Raw genomic sequence first — 21,083 nt, 5'->3', positions numbered from 1 at the left:
TTCAAAGGAAAAAGAGAAAGAGAAAAAGCTCTTGAAATTTCTTGATTGAGTTTCTATTTGCATTCTTTTTTTCCTGTCAGCTTGTCCATGCTTAAATTCTACATTCAGTGACAGTGTCCACAAAGAATTAATCTTCTCTTCCTTGTTTCTGTTGTTTCCTGACAGTCAAAAGATAAGATTTGTGAGAAGAATATAGGCACAACTGAAACACCTCCATACTCCACCACCACTCTTCTGCCAACTACCACGAGGTTCAGAGTCTTAACAACCACCAGAGGATCCACCTCTTCCCACCTGCCAACTAGCCTGCCCACAGAAGGTGAGGTCTATACACCACGTTATTCTGTAGTGCAAGCAAGTCATTTACAAGTCAAAAAGAAATTTATTTACTTTGAATTTGTGTTCATGTTGACATTTGCGCTTTGGGGCAGTGGAAGGGAATTGCAGACAAGGCAATATCTGCTGCTGCTTTTGAATTGCAACTCACTCCTGAAGCAGCAAGGTGCAAAGGGGGTGAGAGCTGGAGGAGGGGATGGTGCTGGGGAAGCAAGGACAAGTCAGGCAGACTTCTGGAAAACTTCAGTTCACAATGAGTTTTTCATGTTTCTTTACTATCAGGCCATAGTCCAAAACCTGCTGAAACAGTCGTAGTAGAGGGCCCTGCTAAAGTTAATGAAGAAATTCCCATCACAGACTTAATGAATTTTTAATTCCTTTAGGTATTCTGTTTAGCCAGGTGAAAATTATAGATAATCTAAATTAAAAACCTCTTTGAAATATGCCTGTTTACTTTCTTTCGGTCAGTTGACGCTGTTCTTTTCATGTAGTGCTCACTGTTGTGAAATAGGTTCTCTAGGCTTCTAAACCAAATGAACTGGGTAAGTGATGATGTGTCAGTTCTCATCCTTGTTCCACTGGCTGCTTACATCTTGCCTTTCTGGCCTTGGGATATCCTGCTGTCTTGCTTCTGGAGAAAATCCAGCTGGACAGGAAAGCTATCTCAGATTAATCAAAGACCACCTATAAAATGTGTGTGTGTGTGTCTGTTGAAATTGTGTGTAAACACAAGAATAGGTACGAGGTACACAGATTTTCCAATGGCCTGTGACAGGAAAAATTGAGGCATTTCAAGGTGGGAATCTGCTGATAAGAAAGGCTGGTTTCATTTGCAACCGTAAAAGTTTAGAAACGGTTGGTACAGCATTTGGATTGCATGAAAAGGAATATTCCCTGCCATTTTGTTCATTAAAACTCACAAGAAAATGAATGTGGAAATAAACAGGACTTAATATTGGTAGACATTTTCATGATTCTTAGAAGGGGAACAAAGTCATTGTCTTACTTTACTGTCCTTAATAGAATAGAATGCTCAAGCTATGTATGCACATGTAACATAAATTAATTATCTGTAAATGTTATGAGACAGACTCTAGTACCCTTATTTACCCGTAGTTTGAATCCTCCTTTACATGTTGACAACTCTCATAAATGTTTTTGTACTAATAAGGACATGAAGTATTGCTCAGTGTAAGAAACAGCACAATCTAATCTCACCGAGTTGTGTACCAAATAAGTTTCTAGTTGTGTACTTTTTTTTTACATTAGAAAGTGATTCCTAAAATGATTCATGACCTAGAAAATGTATTTTCCTACAACTAACTTTGGATTTCCTTTATAGATGACACCAAGATAGCACTGCACCTAAAAGATAATGGAGGTAAGAGATAATTTTTTTTGTCTGTAAATAGTGTCAGTAGTTTGTCAAATTATACCCCACTGAACTTCATTAATCAAAATCAGATTGTAGAAGTAGTTTTTAACCAGACTCTCAAGGGACTTCAGTGTTCCACATCTGTGTAGAAGAGCAGCAGGGCAAATAAGCTTAGCAACTGCTTGGGAAATTAAACATTTACAGCTCACTATAATAAAACAGCAGGTTTGATTAACTTCTACATGTGGACATACATATTAAGCAAGTTTTTAACTACATTAATAGAGTTATTGACTGTATTATAGTAATAAAGTATTATTTAACTGTATTAAGAGAGCATATGATGCCAGTTCTAAATAATAATATTGTGTAAGAAATTCATTCATAGGAGTGTATTATTGCACAGCATTTTGTTCATAAGCATACCCATTTCATATCCATCTCTGTACTAGCAGAGATTCTGTGTTTCTCCATACACATTCCCCTGTGCAAGTTAATAAGATCACCTTGTCATGCTGATAAAGGCCTCTGTTAAATGATGCTCTGCAGGAGACTGCTTTTTTCATCTTCTTTATGGGTTCAAGGACTGAGACCTGAGATTTGTTCCTTCTCTCTTTGAAGTGGATGAGAATTTCCCTATTAGTTAGAATAGGACTGGGTTGTTAGACATGGCCTGTGTCTTTGTTCACTGCCAATGTAGAGCCTGCTGAGGTGAAAGGCAAGATTTGGGTTGATTTTTGCAGGCTTCAGAATGGTCTATCAAAGCAAATGATGATTTTCTGAGCAAACTGAAAAAATTTTATTTCCACTGATATAAAGGGGAATATTATTGGCTCTGATTGTCCTTCTGAGCAGGGAGCACCACACTTCCCTCTTAGGTCAGGGGAGCCAAAAGCCAAGTATGGCAGCACGTACATGCAGGGTGCAAGGTGCATCCAGCAGCTCAGGAAAAGCAACTGGGGTCAGCCCCAGTCTAGTGACCATCATCTGGGTGTGCAGCTATGAGGCAGACCCAGCATCAAAGGTTGGGAGCAGCAAGGGAGCAGGATAGGCACAGCAGGCAACAGCACAGCTCAGCAAGGACCAGAGGCAGCAGCTCCCTATCAGCAGTCCCAGAGAGGGTGAGGTTATAAACCAGGTCCTTGTAGAGATTCTGGACAGCAGCAAAAAGAAACACAGCTCCAAGCTCCATCCAAGGAGACATGGCCCATGGATAGGACTGGAAACAAGCCACCTTTAGCACTGATCCAGGAGACAAGATCATAGATGGGACTGAATACAGGTTCACCTACAACATAGCTTAGGTTTGAACCTGTTCTTACATGGAGTCCCCAACATCATGGGCAGAGGTCCCAGGTGCAGCAATCCAGGCCAGCTGAGGCATAGTGGTTTCTCAGGACCTGCACAGATAATTATTCAAGTTTTGAAAAAACAGAGTGCACATGCCACTTAACATGTTGATCCATTTTCCTGTCATTTGTTTTACAGTTATGTTCAGACATTATTTTCTCCTACCCACAAATTAGAGATCTGCTCACTGCACAGGAGGTGGTTGTCATCCTCTTCCTTGCCAGTCTTTGCTCAGTGATTTTGCTGTCACTAACCACAGCAGAGCTGGTCACGTGCTGTACTGGGCATTGAATTATCCATTTGTTGGTGCTGTTGTTTGAAATTGCTTTGACACATAAAGAGATCCCTTGGAATATGGTAATCTATAAACTCAGGCTAGTACTTTTAAGCATTTTGTCTATGGGAATGTCCCTGAAACTTTATTTCTCTTATTCTTTTTGAAATCCAATTGCTTTTTATTTTGCCGTGAAAAGTGCTGGAGTGCTCTTAAAGGTCGACAGTGAGCACTTCTCCTGTTCCATCCATGTCTGCTCTGTACAGAAGGTTTATTCCTAGCTGAATTGTGCCTAAACTCCACCCCATGAACCGGTGCTTCATGACCAGTGGCTGACCCAGGACCAGGCAGCTCTCCATTATGAGCATCTCAAACATAGCTCAGAAGAGTATGCTGTTATATAAAAAAACAATTCAAAAAGTGGAGTTTAGGAAATGCATCCATTTCTTTCAGTTTGAGAATTGCAACAGGATTAGTTTTTCACTTGTCTACCCTTTGTCCAAGATAAACTCTGTAAAAGCAAACAGAATATTGAATACTAGAGCAGTGATAGATGTCTGTGGCCTACTTGGTAAACTGAGGTGTAGGGTTTGCAGCATCAGTTATTTTAAACATAGAAAGTTTATTTCCATGGAGAAAGCTGATGCATTTTAGGAGGATAAACCAACACCTGATGTGATTGTTCATTTTCCTTGAGCTGTTTCTTTTATTCTTGAAACTTTAAAAAAATGAAAATCACTTCAAACAACAAAAAAGCAAAGCAACACACCAGGATTTCTCGTTCTCACAGTAAACGTAGCTTTTAATCTGAGAAGTTCTTTTTGATGAATCTTCAATTATGCATTGAATTTTCCAGTGACCCCTAGATTAGACTCAGATAAAACCTCTGCAGCCGCAGGCACATTCTTTGATTCTCTGTGGTTTGTCAGCCTTTCATAAAGAGTAGATTATTCCAGGTCACGAATACAGGGTCTTTACTTTCTCACACTAAATCCTTTAAAACTCTAATGAAAGAAATCCCTTTATAATGGAAAACCAAAGCTATATTGGATCAATGATTGCCTATAGTTTGATGTGTCCTTGGGTGATAGCAGTCAATATCTGCTTAGGTACAACAAAAGGATTCCACAGAAATTCTGCATCTTCCCTCTGCCCAGAACTTTTGAAACCAAATATTATAAAGCAGCAATTAAATTTAAATTAAATTTTGGGTGCTGGTCAAACGGCTTTGACCTTTTAATTACAAGAGAAAATCACTTGCAACTGCACTGCAATTTACCCACAATCTTTTGTGCCATACTTAATGCACATTTCAAATTTGCTTGTTTCTGTTTCTGCTGCCTGTTCTCTTTCTTCACCAACACAACAGATGCCATTACATACATGCCTAAACTATTTTAAAATACAGCCAGCCTGACATCACAATTTTTATTATATCTTGCTTCTCTTTAAAATAACAAGCATTTATAAGTTTTAAGATACGTCGAGCACTAAAAATGTACATTTTTGTTATTAATTGCAGATTCTATTGTTTTCTTCATTTTTCTTAAAACACAACACAGCTGGCTAAACAGTTTAAAAGCCTAATTTTTCATAAAAATTGTGACCAATTGTCTGTGGCTCTACAGTAATGCAATATTTTCTAGTTGAGAAGTCTTTGGTGGATGATTTAGGTGACTGGCCAGCACATCAAGACATTTTATTTGACCTTTTTAGACACTTTGTTGTGATGATTTGATTGCTATGAGTTCCTCATAGTCCTTCAGTTTTATAACTCATAAGAAAAGTCTCTGTCTGTTGGACACAAGTGTCAGACAGACTGCTACACTGCTCATTCATCAAGATACACAGAAATTAGTTTGAAAAAAAAGGAAAGCTGTGCAAAAAAACCACAACTGCCTGAGGGAGAAAACTGTTTTATTTATTTGTGAACAAGTTCATCCTAGCACATAGAGTGCTAGGAAATGTCTACATGATGCTACTTTCACTCTCTTGTGGACATTTTCAAAGATGGTCCAGATATGAATATCACATGTACAGGATAAACACTGTTGTTATATAGAGCTTAATTTCAGCTTGAAAGATTAGGAAACTCAAAAGGAAATGATCCAAGTGCAGACCCAAGTTTTGGAAAAATTATACATACATATATAAAATTTAATATACCTTATATACAATGATAAACTTAGCCAAGGCTATTGTTTTTTCAATAGTGCCCTATGCCTGGAAACTGGTTTCCATCACTCATCTGTCTTCCTAATTTCCCTTAAAAATTGCAGTCTGAACTCTTCCAAATTATGGAGAAGATTCAGTCCTGTTTTTCTTGTGTACCCTGAACTCCAGCTGCAAATGTTGAACACTGGTTGATGCCTACTGATAATCATTTAACTTATTTCTTTCTAATATGTTAAGCTGCTAAATGATACAGGAAATGAGATGTATTTCAACGAAGAGACAAGCCAACCTTTTAGGCAAAACAAATATTTTTATAGAACAAAAGTTACTATGACCACACAGTCCAAAACCAGCTGACTCAGGTTAACAAGTCACTATAGATTAGCTGAATCTTCTCCAGTTTTAAAGTAAAACACAGTAAGTTAAACAAAAATGCTAAACCTAACCTTTGTGGTGGTTTGAATATGTTTTAAAGTGGACCTTGTATAAGACAAGATCAACAGGATATGTCTTTGTCTTATTGCCAGAACATAGTCTAGCCACAGGAAATGACTTTCCAGAGGCTTCATTGCATCTGGTGATATCCAGGAAGACACAAGCTCTTGTTTTAGACCTTTCTCCTTGCCAGTGGCAAGCAGTAGGCAAGAGGAAATAATTAATGTCATGCTAAAAGAAGTGCTCAAACTGGGATATGTTACTATATGAGGGTACCTAACTCTGCCAGAAAAATCTAAATGATATACTAAAAGTGGGCATCTTACTTGTAAATATGCAAGGTTTCCTTAAATTAATTCTCTTCAGGGTGTCCTAGATAATGTGTTTTGTTTACATTCCTGTCTAGAAAACTGCAGGCCAGGATTCAGACCCTTTTTTCCAGTCTTTTCTCATGAATAACGGAGGATTTAAGGTTTTTACCATTATTGCAAAAATCCTGTTGAGATTAGGTTATGGATTATGTCATTATATGTTTACTTCTGTATGTTCCACTTACTCAAAACTGCTGATGTTCCCCTAAAGTTGCTGTGTTCATGCAACTAGTTAAACAAGTATTTCCTTGAAGAACACTGGTCATAAAGTTTACTTTATCAATGCTGTACTATATGCTTATTGGTATAAAAAAAATCCTCTCTAGAAGCAGTTTTAGAATGGTTGCAGTAGTATTGGAAACAGAAGAAGAAAATGGAACAAATAAAATAGAACTCAAATAAGTTGGTGAGTGTTCCCATATATTGTATTTCACACTGCAGATTACAAGTTAAGAAACCTTGATACATCTCCACATTTTATTCTGTTTCTACCTGAATATTTCCAAGATGTTCCTCCTCTCTCATTTCTCTGCAGCTTCTTCTCAGCTCAAGTTAGAGACAGGTCTTAAGATATATTAGAGATCTCTCTTCTTGTCTTTGGTATGATCAAAGTTGAACTTTAGACCTCAAGCAATTCCTTAAATGCTGCTCACTGCTTTCTGCAAGTTCAACTGTAACACTCAAAACCGGGAAGCAATGTTTTTAGGAAAAAGTGGAAAATCTGCCATGGGATGTTGCTATAAGAAACAAGATATGATGTGCCCAGTGTAGTTCAGGTTCTTTCTTGTCAGGAAATCTTGTGACTTAATAAAAACGTATACAGCCTTGCTGGTGTTCTGTGTGATATTACATTAGTGCCTGATGGCAGATATTGAAACAGAGTCTTCCAAAGCCAAGAACATAAGCTTGTAAATGCAACAGCCTCTTATATAAATGTTCCTATGTTCCTCATGCATTGGGCACAGGAATAAGCATATCCTACATACTATATGCAGTGGCCAGTGGGCTATGTTTTTTATAGCAAATACAAATGAAGAGTGCTGAACTCACCCATTCTGGTTCAAAAAAATAGAATATTGGATTAATAATGTTTATTCTTAGGACATTTAAATTGGTGGCATTAATAAACTGTGTTATTTTCCATTTGTTTCATGGTACTTTGGATTGTATTTAGCTGTTACTTAGAACAAGACATTTCTCTTTTCCAGAATTTCTTGCTTCTCCAGTGAATTCCAGTTTTGCTGTCATCAACTTATTATTGCTATCATCACAGGATATGTATAAAACACCAGTCAAATCTGCAGAAAGTCAACTAAATAATGTCAGAGGTTTTCCAAAGTAGTGGCACTGGCATGTAACCCCTAGAGAGAAAATGTCACTTTCTGCCTTTAGCATAAAAAGGCATTTTTACATTGCATTAAGCATTATATATCATGTTAAGTTAAAGAAGCATGATGTTAAAACAGTTTAGCTAGACCAGAACAGCTATGTGTAGACACTGCAACTTATATTGAAGTATAACATATTAGTTTAGTTTCTCTTTAGTTTTCTAAGCTGTGTATAAAATGATACGTTATCTACTCTTAGAGTTGTCATGACTTTCCTGGAAAGGCACACAGCTGCTTTTGTACATTTTAAGGACTTTGTTCCAGTTCAAAGGGTTAATGTGAAAACTACATGTAGCTCTAAATGCAGATCTTAACGAGGGCTACATGTAATAAATTGGATAAACTTTTAAGGCAAGGCTCATTCCTTAGAGTTATAAATTGGATAAACTTTTAAGACAAGGCTCATTCCTTAGAGTTTTATCTTATCATCTGTTCCTGTTGCTGTCACAGTGCTGTGGCAGTGTGACAGCTAGGGCACACAAAGCTCCTGTGATCTTCTGTCTTTTTAACTACCTATTCAAAATGGAGTTAATCCAGTATTTGCAGTCAGTAGCCTCCTGCCATGTCCTTTACACTGCTCACTCATCTTTGACCTCTGTGTGCATGGGTCACCATGAAGAATGGGAAAAATGGAGGTCAGGTGAAAGAAGAATAATATAGTTGCACATTTTGCAGTGAAGTTGAAATACCCAAAGTCTTTTGTCTACAAAAAGTGTGGTGGGCATGGAGGTAAGCCACTCTACAGACATTAGACACAGCTTTAGAGAGGAACAGCCTGCTTGACCTTATGGTCCTATATTTGCATTCAGTAGGGTTAAAAGGAGTCATTGGGCTGACTGAATTGAAATATTTATAATCTGCTAACTTTCTGTTTGTCTGGATTTGAGTCAGCTACCTTGCCAGGCCAAATGGTGGAACAATATTGAGCTTCATGATGAGCACTGTTTGATGCCACTAAATATTGTAATGGCTTACATGGCCTCAAGCAACTCAAACTAAAATTAATACAGATCACAACTGTTGTAGCATTAGGTGATATTTTAGAGCAGAAGAATGAAAGTTCTTACCTAACGTATTTAGAGTGCTGCCATCCTGTAAACAGCAGGATTTGATTTTAATGCACTCTCATCAATTCACTGCACTAAGCGGTTGATCAATCTTGGAGAAACTTACTGAGTTGCCCTGGGTCCTCCAGAAAATTGATAGCAAAGCCAGATACTGAATTCAGAATTTGTGGGTTACAGTTCGTAATATTCTCACTCAAAGACCAACTTTCATTTCTTACATGCAATCGGAAATCAATTTTTAAAGCATTAACTGAGCCATAACCTTATAAATCATCATGAAACCAAGTAAAGTATAGCAATGGCTTAACCTCAAAATGTTAACAAATGCTAAGGGAATGAACCCACAAATCAAGAAAATCACACACCATTACTATGAAGAAGTTGAGTACTCCAGAGTACGCTGTTCCTAAAAAAGGTAGAGAGAAAATTTTTATGGAGATTCCTCTGAGCCTCTGGAGAATTCTTTCAACTGCACATTCACTTATTCCCTCCCACAGTCACTATATGTAGGTCATTAATCATCTGTTCAGGAATCTGCACTATGTATAGGAAAAAAAGCTTAGGTTTGGAGAACCATTTACCTGTCCCATAAAACAAGGAGTCTCCTGGTAGATTCACATTCCAGATGTAAATGGAGGCCCAGAAGAGGGGGGAAATGCAGACTCTATTGAGCTCACTGTGGGCTGTAACCCTATGTGCTCAGCTGTCCTAAAAGTTTTGTCCTCCCCCTTTGCAGGAGCCTATGAACTCAAACCCACAGTCATGACAATAGGAGTGATACAGCTCCCAGGCTAGAAATTGCATATGTGATAGGTTGGAGGCGTGGTGGAGTGAACATGGGTCTGTAGGTCCAGGTTAGCCCCAGATCCTGCAGCAAGAGGAGGTTTCTTCTCTTTGGCTGACCAAAGAGAACAAACACATGGAAAGGAGGTGTTGTCGAATGGCTTGTAGACATCTCTTACATGGAAACAGCTGTCAGACATCCTGAAGTTCCTGCATGACTGGAACCAGATCTATAATGATCCAAAGATGGTTATGAAAGGAGAATAGTTATGTGTGTAAGGATGGTTGAATGAGGTTAACATAGGTATAGTAGTGTATAAGACAGATAACTGGAGCAGCAGTGAGGAGAGATGGGTTTGACCTGACAGATTCAACTGATTTGCCCAAAGTCAGAACGTTCCAGCACTGTCACTGGCAGACAGTTTTATTGCCATGGAATAAACCTTGGAGAGGGATGAAAATAGTTCAGATGACTTTAAAAAAAAAAAAAAAAAAAGTATACATTATCATAGGTTTCTGATACCTCAAATAGCATCTGTCCTAAGCAGTACATACCTTTGTTTATATATCAAATTTATACAGCTAGCAAAACTTGTACCCAACATCCAACCAAGAAGCAGAAATGGGCAGCTAAGAAATCAGCTTTCAGTATATCTCAGTTCCACCCACAAGTCAGGACTCTGGACTGAGCTGGTTTTTATGGAGCAAGTTACAAAACTTGCAGCATCTGTTGGCATCCCTGTGAACAATGTAAAGAAAAGTTGGATTGTGTTGTCACAGCAAGTTTTTAGTTAGCTAAATCCTTCATTCTTTAGGGATTATCAAGTTTCTCTGATTCTACAATAGTTTTACAGAAATAGTACTACTAATAATATATAAACATATCTGAATTTCCTAAGGTAGTGTTTGAAGGATAGTAGATTTTATGTAAGAATAAGATAATCATTTTACGTTAGTATTAATAGTATGGCACAATCTACTTTAATTAAATCAATTCATGTATTTTTATAAAGCTGGACATGCAGCCTTGTTGCCCTTTGCTGGGCATGTTCCAGGACCTCAGTGTTCTTTTTTCATGTGAAGGGTCCAAAGCTGAACACAGTACTCGAGCTGTGGCCTCACCAGTGCTGTGTGCAGGGGGATATCACTGCCCTAGTCCTGCTGGCCACACTATTTTTGATACAGGCCAAGATGCCATTGGCTTTCTTGGCTACCTGGGCACACTGTTGGCTCATATTGAGCTGGATGCCAACCAGCACCCCCAAGTCCTTTGCTGACAAACAACTCTTGAGCCAATGCTCCCCTGGCCTGCAGCACTGCATGGGGTCACTTTGTCACAGAAGGAGATCAGGTTGGTCAAACAGGACCTTCCTTTCATAAATCCATGTTGGCTGGGCTAGATCACCTGACTGCCCTGCATGTGCTGGCACTCAGGATGATCTCCTCCATGACCTTGCCCAGAGCCAAGGTCAGGCTGATAGGCCTGTATTTCTCCAGATCATCTTTCTGACCCTGCTTATCAATGGCTGTTACATTTGCTAATTTCCAGTCAGGCAGAACTTCTCCAATTATCCAGGACTCCTGGCAGATGATTCTAGGTGGTTTAGCAAGTTCTTTTGGCAGTTCCCTTATTACTCTGAGGTGAATCCCATCAGGCCCATGAACTTGTGAGTGTCCAACTGGCACAACAGGTCGTTAAACATTTCCTCCTGGATTATGCAGGCTTCACTCACCCCCCCATCACCAACTTCCTGGGGACAACTGGTCTTGATATTAAAGACAGAGGCAAAGAAGACATTAAGGACATCTACCTTTCCCTTATCCCCTGTCACTACACTACCCTCTGCATTCAGCAACTGATGGACACCCTCCTTGACTCTCCTTTTGCTGCCAACATATTTATAAAAAGGTCTTTTATTGTCCTTGACTTTTACAGCCAGATCAAGTTCTAGTTGGGCTTTGACCCTTCTAATCTTCACCCTACATGACCTCTCAGCATCCTTATTATCTTCCCAAGTTGTCTGACCCGCTTTCCAAAGACAATAGATTCTCCTTTTTTCCCTAAGCTCCAGCCTAAGTTCTCTGTTTAACCAGTCTGGTCTTTTTTCTTGACAGCTTGTCTTCCTACACATAGGGACAGCCTGCTCCTGAATGTTTAACAATTCCTTTTTAAAGCACTTCCAGCCTTCCTGGACTCACTTACTCTTCAGGACTGACACTCAAATGTTTTGATTCGGTGCATTTTTATTTGGGAAAAAAAACCTACTTGCTCTTTTTATCCTGTCATTCAGCACCTAATGAGCAGCAGGCTGACCTTGGAGATGTTAACATGCTCCTTCTGCTTAAAAGTTTTATGCATGTAACACTTTGGGGAGGGATTATGGAGTATATTGTATGTAACGATTGCTTTTTGAGCACAAGAAAAGGAAAGTTTGGGGAAAGTTCCTTTGATAATACTCCATTTGGGAAAGTATTGGTCATATGGCAGATAGCCTTCCATGGGTTTAGCCTTGCCTGGAAAAACAGATGCGCTGTGATAATCTTAGTAAGATTTCTACACCTGAAAAATTTTCCAAGTCCCTATTTTTTCATCTATTTCCCTTGGTGGCTTTTTTAAAAGTACTGCCAGTTGATTTTGCAGCAAAGAGTATTTTCAAAGTTGACAACACTGTTTATTTTCTCTGTGCAAAGAGAATGAAATCAATTTCTCATGAGTATGTGAGCCCTGGGGTCAATGGACTGAATTTCAATTATGGAAATTACAAGTTACTTACACTTGTTGTAATTTAAGAAAAACGTTTCTTGTATTTCTATTTCTTTTTCTGAGTTTTGCATTCTGATCACTGGACTGATGTCCATGCAGTGCTCCACCCCAGACAGTAGGGGAAGATGCTTACAATTTTTTGTTATATTCATTAATACTCAGCATCCTAGTTGAGCCTCTCAAGTTATTGGGATCTTCATCTTCTGGTTCTGTTGCAGAGGTCCTTACTCCACAAGAGGTTACTGACTTTATGGGAAAGAGCAGAGCAATATTGTGGGGTTTTGACTGTCCTGACTCAAGATTGAGGAAATATGGACAAAAGCAAGGGAAGCATACCTGAATCCCTTCACTGCCTCCATATATTCATAACTATTACATTGAGTAATTGAGTCAGAAATATGTCTTGGCTAAGATAATGCATCTTCAGTTTTCTTTCCTCCCTATTGTTGCAATGGTCCCATGCAATTCACTGTATGACAGGCCATACAGACTTCTTTGGTCTGGTGAAAAAAGGGCTGTCATAATGTGGATCCATGAGCTGTTACACTGAGGTTAACTGATCCTGTTTTCTTTTAGTACCCCTCATGGCCAGGCATTTAATGCTACCTGGATCAATATGCCTTTCTTCCAGTATTTTCCAATTCTCTTTATTAACATTGAGTACTCCAATTTGATGAATGGTAAATGACCATGTACAGTCATTGCTATTGTTGTTGTTATTATTAATAACAATAACAATAATTTGTTTGGAGAGGTAGCCATAACTCAATATTTGTCTTCAAAGAACAAATAAAAGGGAGTCCCTGACCTCAAAGAACATAGGACTCTAAGACAACCAAACTAATAGTTCAGGGGGGTGGCACAGCAAGAAGGGTGACTACAGAAATTACTAATTTTCATTATAGTCAGCTTGGCAAACAACATGATTAGAGGAAATTTAAAAGGTGAATCGAAAGAAAATTTCTCATAAGCAGGACCAGAGACAGGTGTTGCGTGGAGTTAGGCATGGAGGTGATTAGAAGGATTGCCAGAAAGGCAGCAATCAGTGGGAATATTAGAAATAAGTTTGTGAAGTCAAATTGCCAGTGTTCCTCTAGTGTTTTGTAAACCTAGGACTTTTGAATGGCTCTTTTGCCTGCAGAAGTGGGCAGAACAGTAATTCTGCTTTTATGCAAGAGTATACTGAAGAACAAGCAGTTCTACAAATGCTGGCTGATATCTTGAGAGACTTTTCCCACTAAAGTTACAGTGTAGTTAAAAGGCTTCCAGTCACTTATTTGAAAGCACTGCTGACAAGTTACATATGTGACAGAGCCAGCCTTCTTTTCTCCTGGTGGGAGCATAGAATGAGTGGCCTCTTGGTATCAAGTTTAGTAAATGGATAGTCTTCTGTAATACTTTGGTATAATGACTGTTCCATTCAGACCAAGATTAGAATATTGCAGGGTCATTTAGCATCCATCTGTTGCACTTTTGGCTCTCTGCTTCAGTGGCACAGAGTGGTTCCAAACTCCTCTACAAGCTAATGAATAAGGCTTTCAGAATGTGTTTAATAGCTAGACCTCACACGGGTTTGTTGCATGTCTCAACTCAAATCTTTCATAAAAAATACAATGTTCAAAATTTGTTCAATTAACACTTTTTGTCTGAGCGTCAATTGAGATAATTTTATGAGAAAATGTATTATGAAGGCATTTAGGGGCTGCAGAACATCCAGTTCACATTCAAAAGAAAGAATATTAATTTTGTTGATTGAGTTACAATTAGTAAAACGTTTAAAAACATCTTTTCCTTAAGATCATGAGAATACCTGGTTGTAGGAAGGAGCCATCTAATATCTTGAGCACAGGTGCCATGAGGAGAGGCTGAGGGAGCTGGGGGTGTTCAGCCTGGAGAAGAGGAGGCTCAGGGGAGACCTTATCACCCTCTGCAACTCCCTGACAGGAGGTTGGAGTCAGGTGGGGGTTGGTCTCTTCTCCCAGGCAACCAGCAGCAGGACAAGAGGGCACAGACTCAAGCTCTGCCAGGGGAGGGTTAGGTTGGATATTAGGAAGAGATTTTTTACAGAGAGAGTGCTCAGGCATTGGAATGTGCTGCCCAGGGAGGTGGTGGATTCCCCATCCCTGGAGGGTTTCAAGCTGAGACTGGATGTGGCACTTAGTGCCATGGGCTAGTAACCACTGTAGGGTTGGACTAGATAATCTTTGATGTCTCTTCCAACCTGGCTGATTCAAAGATTCTGTGATTCTATCTTTTTCCAACTTGAGCTGTATAAATTGAGGTACACGTAACACAAAAAGCAAATGCTCCATTGCCACCTGTGTAATGGAATGGATAAGACATAAGTTACTGTGCTAATAAGTGTTCTCTCTCTGCAGCTTCAACAGATGACAGTGCAGCAGAGAAGAAAGGTGGGACACTTCATGCTGGCTTAATTGTAGGCATTCTAGTCCTGGTCCTCATTGTGGCTGCAGCCATCCTTGTGACTGTCTACATGTATCATCATCCAACGTCAGCAGCTAGTCTCTTCTTTATAGAGGTAAGACAAAAGTAGCACATTGTGTCACTAGTTCTCTCTCAACTAGGATTTCTGTGTACTCCAGAATTGATCTTAACTACATCAGAAAGTAACCTTGTTATCATAGTAAAATCTTTGAAGAAATTAACCTCTCCTAGCAGGTAGGTGATACTCTTCTGTTCTTAGCATGTTTGTCACTCATCTTCTTTAACTACCATTGCTATTTCTTTTTCTGGTTTTAGACAGGACATATATCTAAAAGATATATCTCAGATACCACTCCACCTCTCTTGCCTGTCCTTCTCTTTCTTTACAATAGCATTTTCCCATTACCTTTCATGTGCACTTGCATGTTATTTGGGGATATATATTTTTTCTATTATTTTCCTGTGGGAAAAAAACTTTTATGCATTCTTACTTCTCCAGAACTTAGAGTATGATTTTAGCTGGAAACTTGTGTTAGCTGTTTCTTATATTGTTTGAAGAAACCTTAAAACTTTGTCTCAGAGTGTGGGAAAGATTTTTTTCATCTGATTTTATCCTCATCGTCTTCTTTTGTTCTTTTTATTAGTGTAGAGAGAAACAGACTCTTTTAGACCATGATTCATCTGACCTACTTGAGATACCTCCTTCAGGATTAGATAAATTACCATTTTTCTCCCTCAAATACCAAGAGCTACCTTAGGTGCAGACATCTACATTGCAGATGCTGGCATTTAGTCAGTTCAGCTCCACTGTACATGAAAATATGAGAAAGGAACATTCTCCATAGGCATTTGAGTCGAAAAATTAATACCTACACCTGCTTGTGGTTTTTTTTGTTCAATTCAGCAGCCTTGTGATAAGTTTAGAATTGCTAAACACGAAAGTAAATGCTGACTACTCATCATTTGTAGTACTCCCTTACTAATAAGAGCCCAGACACTTACTCCTGGACAACAGTGAAGATACAAAACCACTAGAAGTGTCAGTGGAGATGTATCTAGGGATTGCTTAGGTAAAAGCCTGGACTAGGAAGATGTAGACATTCATTCTTAGTGACAGCAATGTGAATTGAAGCAAGACATGAACATGAACAGCATGATTCATCCTTAAAATCATTTTATAATAAATATACTACTTAGATGCAATAGTAGTGATAGAAATCAACATGAATTGTTAGTCAGTATTCCATGCTGAAGTGATGTAACTGTGTTAACAGAAGCCATGTAATAAAATATAGTTTGCTTTCATGTCTGTGTGACATTTCAGGCCAGTTCTCTATTGATGTAGACAAACAAAATTCCACTGAAGTCCTTGTACAAAAGAGAAGGTTTTGTCCCTTTCAGTTTTTAACACACAGATTGAATTTACACAGATTAAATTTCTATTCTTTCACTCCAGTAAAACCCAATTTCTTATCTGCTGTGATGTGATTGTAAAGGCTAACTAAATAGCAACACCATTTTTTAAGAAGGAGAGAATACCAAATTAAAATATACATTTATTAATTTATTTTTGTTCTCAGTGTAGTAAGGCCATGTTAATTTATTTCATTTATTGCTACCATACTCATCATGCAAACAGTGGTGCCTTAATCAGTTTTGTTAAACCCATTCCACTGAATTTAATCTTTAGGTGCCATTAAGCAATCTATGCATTCTAATTAAAATGCCTTTTAGCAAGCAATGCAGGCTTTTAGGAAAAAATATCAAGACTTCAACTTTCTGTTTAAAATAAAGGAGAAATCAGTCAAAGTCAAATTTATGCAAAACATGGTATAACCTACATTCTCTTCTGATTGCTAAGATAATTGTAATACTTGTGAAGAATCAGCATTAGCTAGAGTTATAAAAAGTACTAGCCATGAAGAGGTGGCTTTTTCCCGTGAGTGGTAAAACCATTCATGTAGTGGTAAAATCACAAGGGGTGGAAAAAAGGATTACTATATTTCAGAATATTTCCACAAATTCCAACACTGTAAAACCATGGCTGGTATCAAAAACCTAGAACAGAATAAGTTAATCCATTGTGGAAATGAAATTGCTTTCAATAAGTTTAATCATTTAATTTCCAAAGAAAAAAAAAGAAGTAGTTTGACCAATTCAAGGAATAAAGAGCAGAATATATTATTCTTATACTCACCTGATCTATAGGATATGCATGTTTTCAATACAAAGGAGAATGTATGTTCTCAAACTTGCATTTTGAAGCTGAAGTACAAAAAATAATGAGGCAAAATCGGTGTATATAGGTCAGTGTAACAAAAATAATTCTTTATTGCATTTGTGCAATTGAAAAATATTTGAGAAAGCTGTTACAGATAACATGATACCCTCCATATCACAGCAGACAAACTGCATTATTTATGGGAAATGAATGAAATGTGGAGTCAATGTTACCATTCTGGGGAAAGAGCTCAAGAGGATTGGCATGGGCTTGGTCATGAAATGAGGACAAGCACATAAATATTTCAGAAAATAATACTGTTTTGTATGAGTCTCTTGATTAATAAAGCAAGTTGCACAATTAAAACATAAAGTGACAGATGGACTGGCAGCTCCCTCCTGCAGTTGTCTAAAAAGTTATGCATACACTGTGGTCTGTCATCAAGTCTTCTAGCCAAATCAAGATCTGCATTAGTTTACCTATCATCAGTAATTAATATAACTCTAAGGCTGTTCTAAAGAAAGAAGAGGAACCTGGCCCACTTGGGTTTATTTTTAAAGAAGCTACTTCATAAAGGTATCATATAGACATTAAACATAGCATTCATTCAAAACAGGGATGTGACTAATAGAGAAACTTCTTTTTTACATCTAGAATTCTGAGATATTGTCATGACTTTGTAAGTAAAGTGTTAGTTTCAGTCAGATTTTGTTGGGGTTTTTTCAGATTAAGGTAAGGAATTAGGTAAGGAATTTTTAGTTTTATTTTATAGTCATGACTGGTTACTGAATAAAGAACAGTGTAATAAGATGATCCCATATCTGAAGCTTTAAGTCTTTTTCTTCCTTGTGTTCTCTGTAGATATCACTCAATATTCACTTCCCACGTCACTCAGGTTCTCACATAGCTCATCTCAAATCCCACTGATGTTTGTCCTGTAGCAGGCTCCCCCAGGTAAGGATCCACACACCCACACTTTGCACTGTTTACTCTTGCACTGATAAAGGCAAACCCTTCTGGCACCTCTGAACACCATGAAATGATATCCTGAGTGCCCTACTTGGTTTAAATAAGCAATACAAAAAGCCAAGGAAAATGCCTTTTATTACAAAAGCAACTATTGTCCTAGAACAGGGTAGCATTATTCTATTACTCTTTTACCCTTCAAGTCTGAAGAAAATGTTTCCTCTACTGGTTTTGTTCATAGCTGTTGAGCAGAATGCATATGTGCAGCCCCACCTGGAAGCAAAAATAGCTATTTTTAACAAACAACTTGAGGAGTCTTGAATGCCAATGCTGTTCAATTTGCCTATGATAGTGTATAATTGAAAAAATACCATTCAAACAGTTCAGCACATTTTTTAAAATGTTCAAATTTTTGTTAAGTGTGTGGAAGATTCAAATCAAAATGCAGTGTTTTGCTGTCTCTTCTAGCCTCCACATTGCTCAACATGTGTTTCGTTGTTTAAGTTGGACACTTCTCTGGTGACCTAAAGAGGGAATGACTTACCAGTTTTGAAAGTTAAGGAAGTTTCAGTCAAAGTTCCAAAGAATACAGGCTCTTTCTAAAAGCACAGTGTAAATGTTGACTGAAGATTAGCTTGCAGAGTGACAGAAGAGATGTTGTATGCTTTGGTTATTTATTTATTTATCATTATCCCTGCAGTATTTTCTCTCCCCTAAATTTGATTCAGTTTCCAGTAATTTCCCCTTCTGAATCACATTGCATACCTGCTCTTACCTTGAAGAATCCTGTGTCTCTTGAGTATACTTTGAACTGTTCAGCACTGAGTTTTGAAAAGTAGCATACATGTCAAAGAGTATTCTTCATGACTTTTTCAACAAAGCAGAAGCTTATGTTGGAAATCTAGCTATAGCATATATAGAACTGCACACTAGCTATACCACGATTAAAAAGCAATTAATTTATTCACTAACCTTTGTAGTATATGTGCATGCAGGATGCAAGATTTGGTGAGCAAGAAGCCACTCATGATGCCCTGAATGCCATGGGTTGCATACCTGTGATACAGATCATAGCAAAAGTGATATAATATCTGGAGCCAAATGTAAAGAGGGGTAAAGAAATTCCCAGCTGAGTCAGATGGATTGGCTCGATTTTCAGTGAGTTGTGAGCCAAATTGCAACTTCAGTAGTATTTTTATATATATATTTTTATACTTCAGTAGTTTATTTTACTTCTTTCTTTCTTGTCCCTCATGTTCTTTTTTTTCTTATATTTTTAACCTTTAATGATTTACATTTGCATGTGAACTTTCACCACTGAGAGCAATTAATGTCCAGGGATCATTTAGCAAATTGAAAATCAAGGCATAAGGCTGACTGCCTTTTACTCAGATGTGTTTTGCCTGTTTGCACCCACTTCTCTGTGGACAGAAGGGTTGCACATGGCACAAAAAGGTTTCACTTGTATGCTCTATTTGTGGGGTGTTTTACCTTCCTCACTTACATGGTGATCCAAAGTCCTTTTGCAAGGCTTGACAACAGCAGAATGAAATTCTTGGCAGATAAGGGATTTTAAGGAATCTAAACTAACATTGCAAATTGGACCACTCTTAACCTCAGGCAAAGGGCCTTTCACTTACATTCAGCTGATAGGTACAAAATCAAATCCAACTTATTAACACTTGTGGACTGTGGAGCTGTAAGAAGCTGAATGAATTTAGAGCCTATGCATTAATTAAGAGTGACTGTTTATGTATTAATAGTAGTTCATGTCACACACTGAAGAGCAGCATGGGTGTTTGTGGTTAAAAATTAACATTCTGTTGAGCTAATATCCCATTTTAAAGGTCACAGCTTTTACCTTTATATTTTCACCCTCCTCGGAGATATTCCAGAGCTTTATTTTGCTGATTCAACTGCTTAGAAACAAACATGTACACTTCACTCACATGGACACATCACATACATGCATAAACCTAGGTCTTTTTTTAGTTGTTTATTTTACTTAGTCTTGGATGTCTAAGATGGATAATTTCACAAATCTGTTTTTTTTTAAATGGCCACACAGAGTTGAACTGGTGCTATGAAGCCAGGGAGTGACCTTGAGGAAAAAGAAAGAAAGGATGGAATGAACAGCTGCAGATCTTCAGCAAATAAAATAATAGTGGGAGATCAGAGTCTGGAGGATGCACCTTGACTCCTCCTGATTTAACTTGAATTATGTTTTTACTAGTAAATTAAATAAGCCTGGGACTGTTTTTTAGCATAAAGACCAAGCAGCATGGAAGGATCTGCATTCCTGTCATTTAACTCTGTGTCATATAAAGTTGACAGCATGGAGACTGTTAGTGTGGACTGAGGATGGTTCCTGAATTTTGAACTCTAGCTGGGGTGGTCTGAGTAAGCACTAATCACTGGGTGGTTTTTTAATGTTTGAGTTGCATAGGGGATTGTATTTCAGGATCTGGAAACATTCATTGACACACAGATCCAGCCACAGATTTTCTTCAGATTTTGACCTTCTGCTCATCCCCTGTCTGCTTAGAGGAAGGAAATCATATGAGCAAATAGTCAAAAAAAAAGCTGGAGACAATTCATGGTGCTCCAGAGCTCAGGGAATTAATGGACATTTCTGGCCCATTGTTAACATCTCTGCTATAAGCAGCACATCACAAAAAAACCCAGTCAGACTGAGCATCCAGCCCTGTTCTCTGCACTATTTACAGGTTTCTGCATCAATGTCAGAAATGCACAGTATGTCTTGAAATAAATCAGAAGTAAATAGGGTGCAGAGTATAAAAGGAAAGAAGGATTTTTAAAAAAATAATCAGATCCTCAGCTGTCTAAACCAGCTGATAGAGCTCACACAGCTCTGCTGTTTTCTTCTGCAATATGACCCATTGTTTTTATTATATATATCCATTTTACAGGGGATTATGCTTTTAGTTTGGAATAGTCTTGACATGGTCATCATTTAGTTTTTGTCCAGATGTTAAAGCTGAATTGTGTTTCATGAAGATGATGATTAAAAAGAAAAGAACAGGTATCATTTTTCTCTTCTTTCAAAAAGTCCTGCAGTGTCCTGGCATTTGGGGTATTATCATTGATCTCGCTGTCATTGCCTTGTACTGAT

General features: G+C 38.1%; 1 protein-coding gene across 1 annotated transcript in view; it reads left to right on the top strand.

Moving 5' to 3' along the window:
* The window catches only part of LOC103810959 (plexin domain-containing protein 2-like), a gene marked incomplete at its 5' end in the record, with an annotated part of 30,421 nt that overhangs the window by 2,763 nt on the left and 6,575 nt on the right, over positions 1 to 21,083 (top strand). Inside the window, 3 exon segments of the mRNA XM_009083892.1 lie at positions 166 to 319; positions 1,679 to 1,717; positions 14,697 to 14,857. Of these exon segments, the coding sequence (XP_009082140.1) occupies positions 166 to 319; positions 1,679 to 1,717; positions 14,697 to 14,857 (354 nt within the window).

Source organism: Acanthisitta chloris, unplaced genomic scaffold (assembly GCF_000695815.1).
Source record: "Acanthisitta chloris isolate BGI_N310 unplaced genomic scaffold, ASM69581v1 scaffold4561, whole genome shotgun sequence".
Classification (NCBI taxonomy): Eukaryota; Metazoa; Chordata; class Aves; order Passeriformes; family Acanthisittidae; genus Acanthisitta; species Acanthisitta chloris.
The sequence above is the reverse complement of the archived record's forward strand: the minus strand, read 5'-3'. Positions and strand labels throughout refer to the sequence as shown.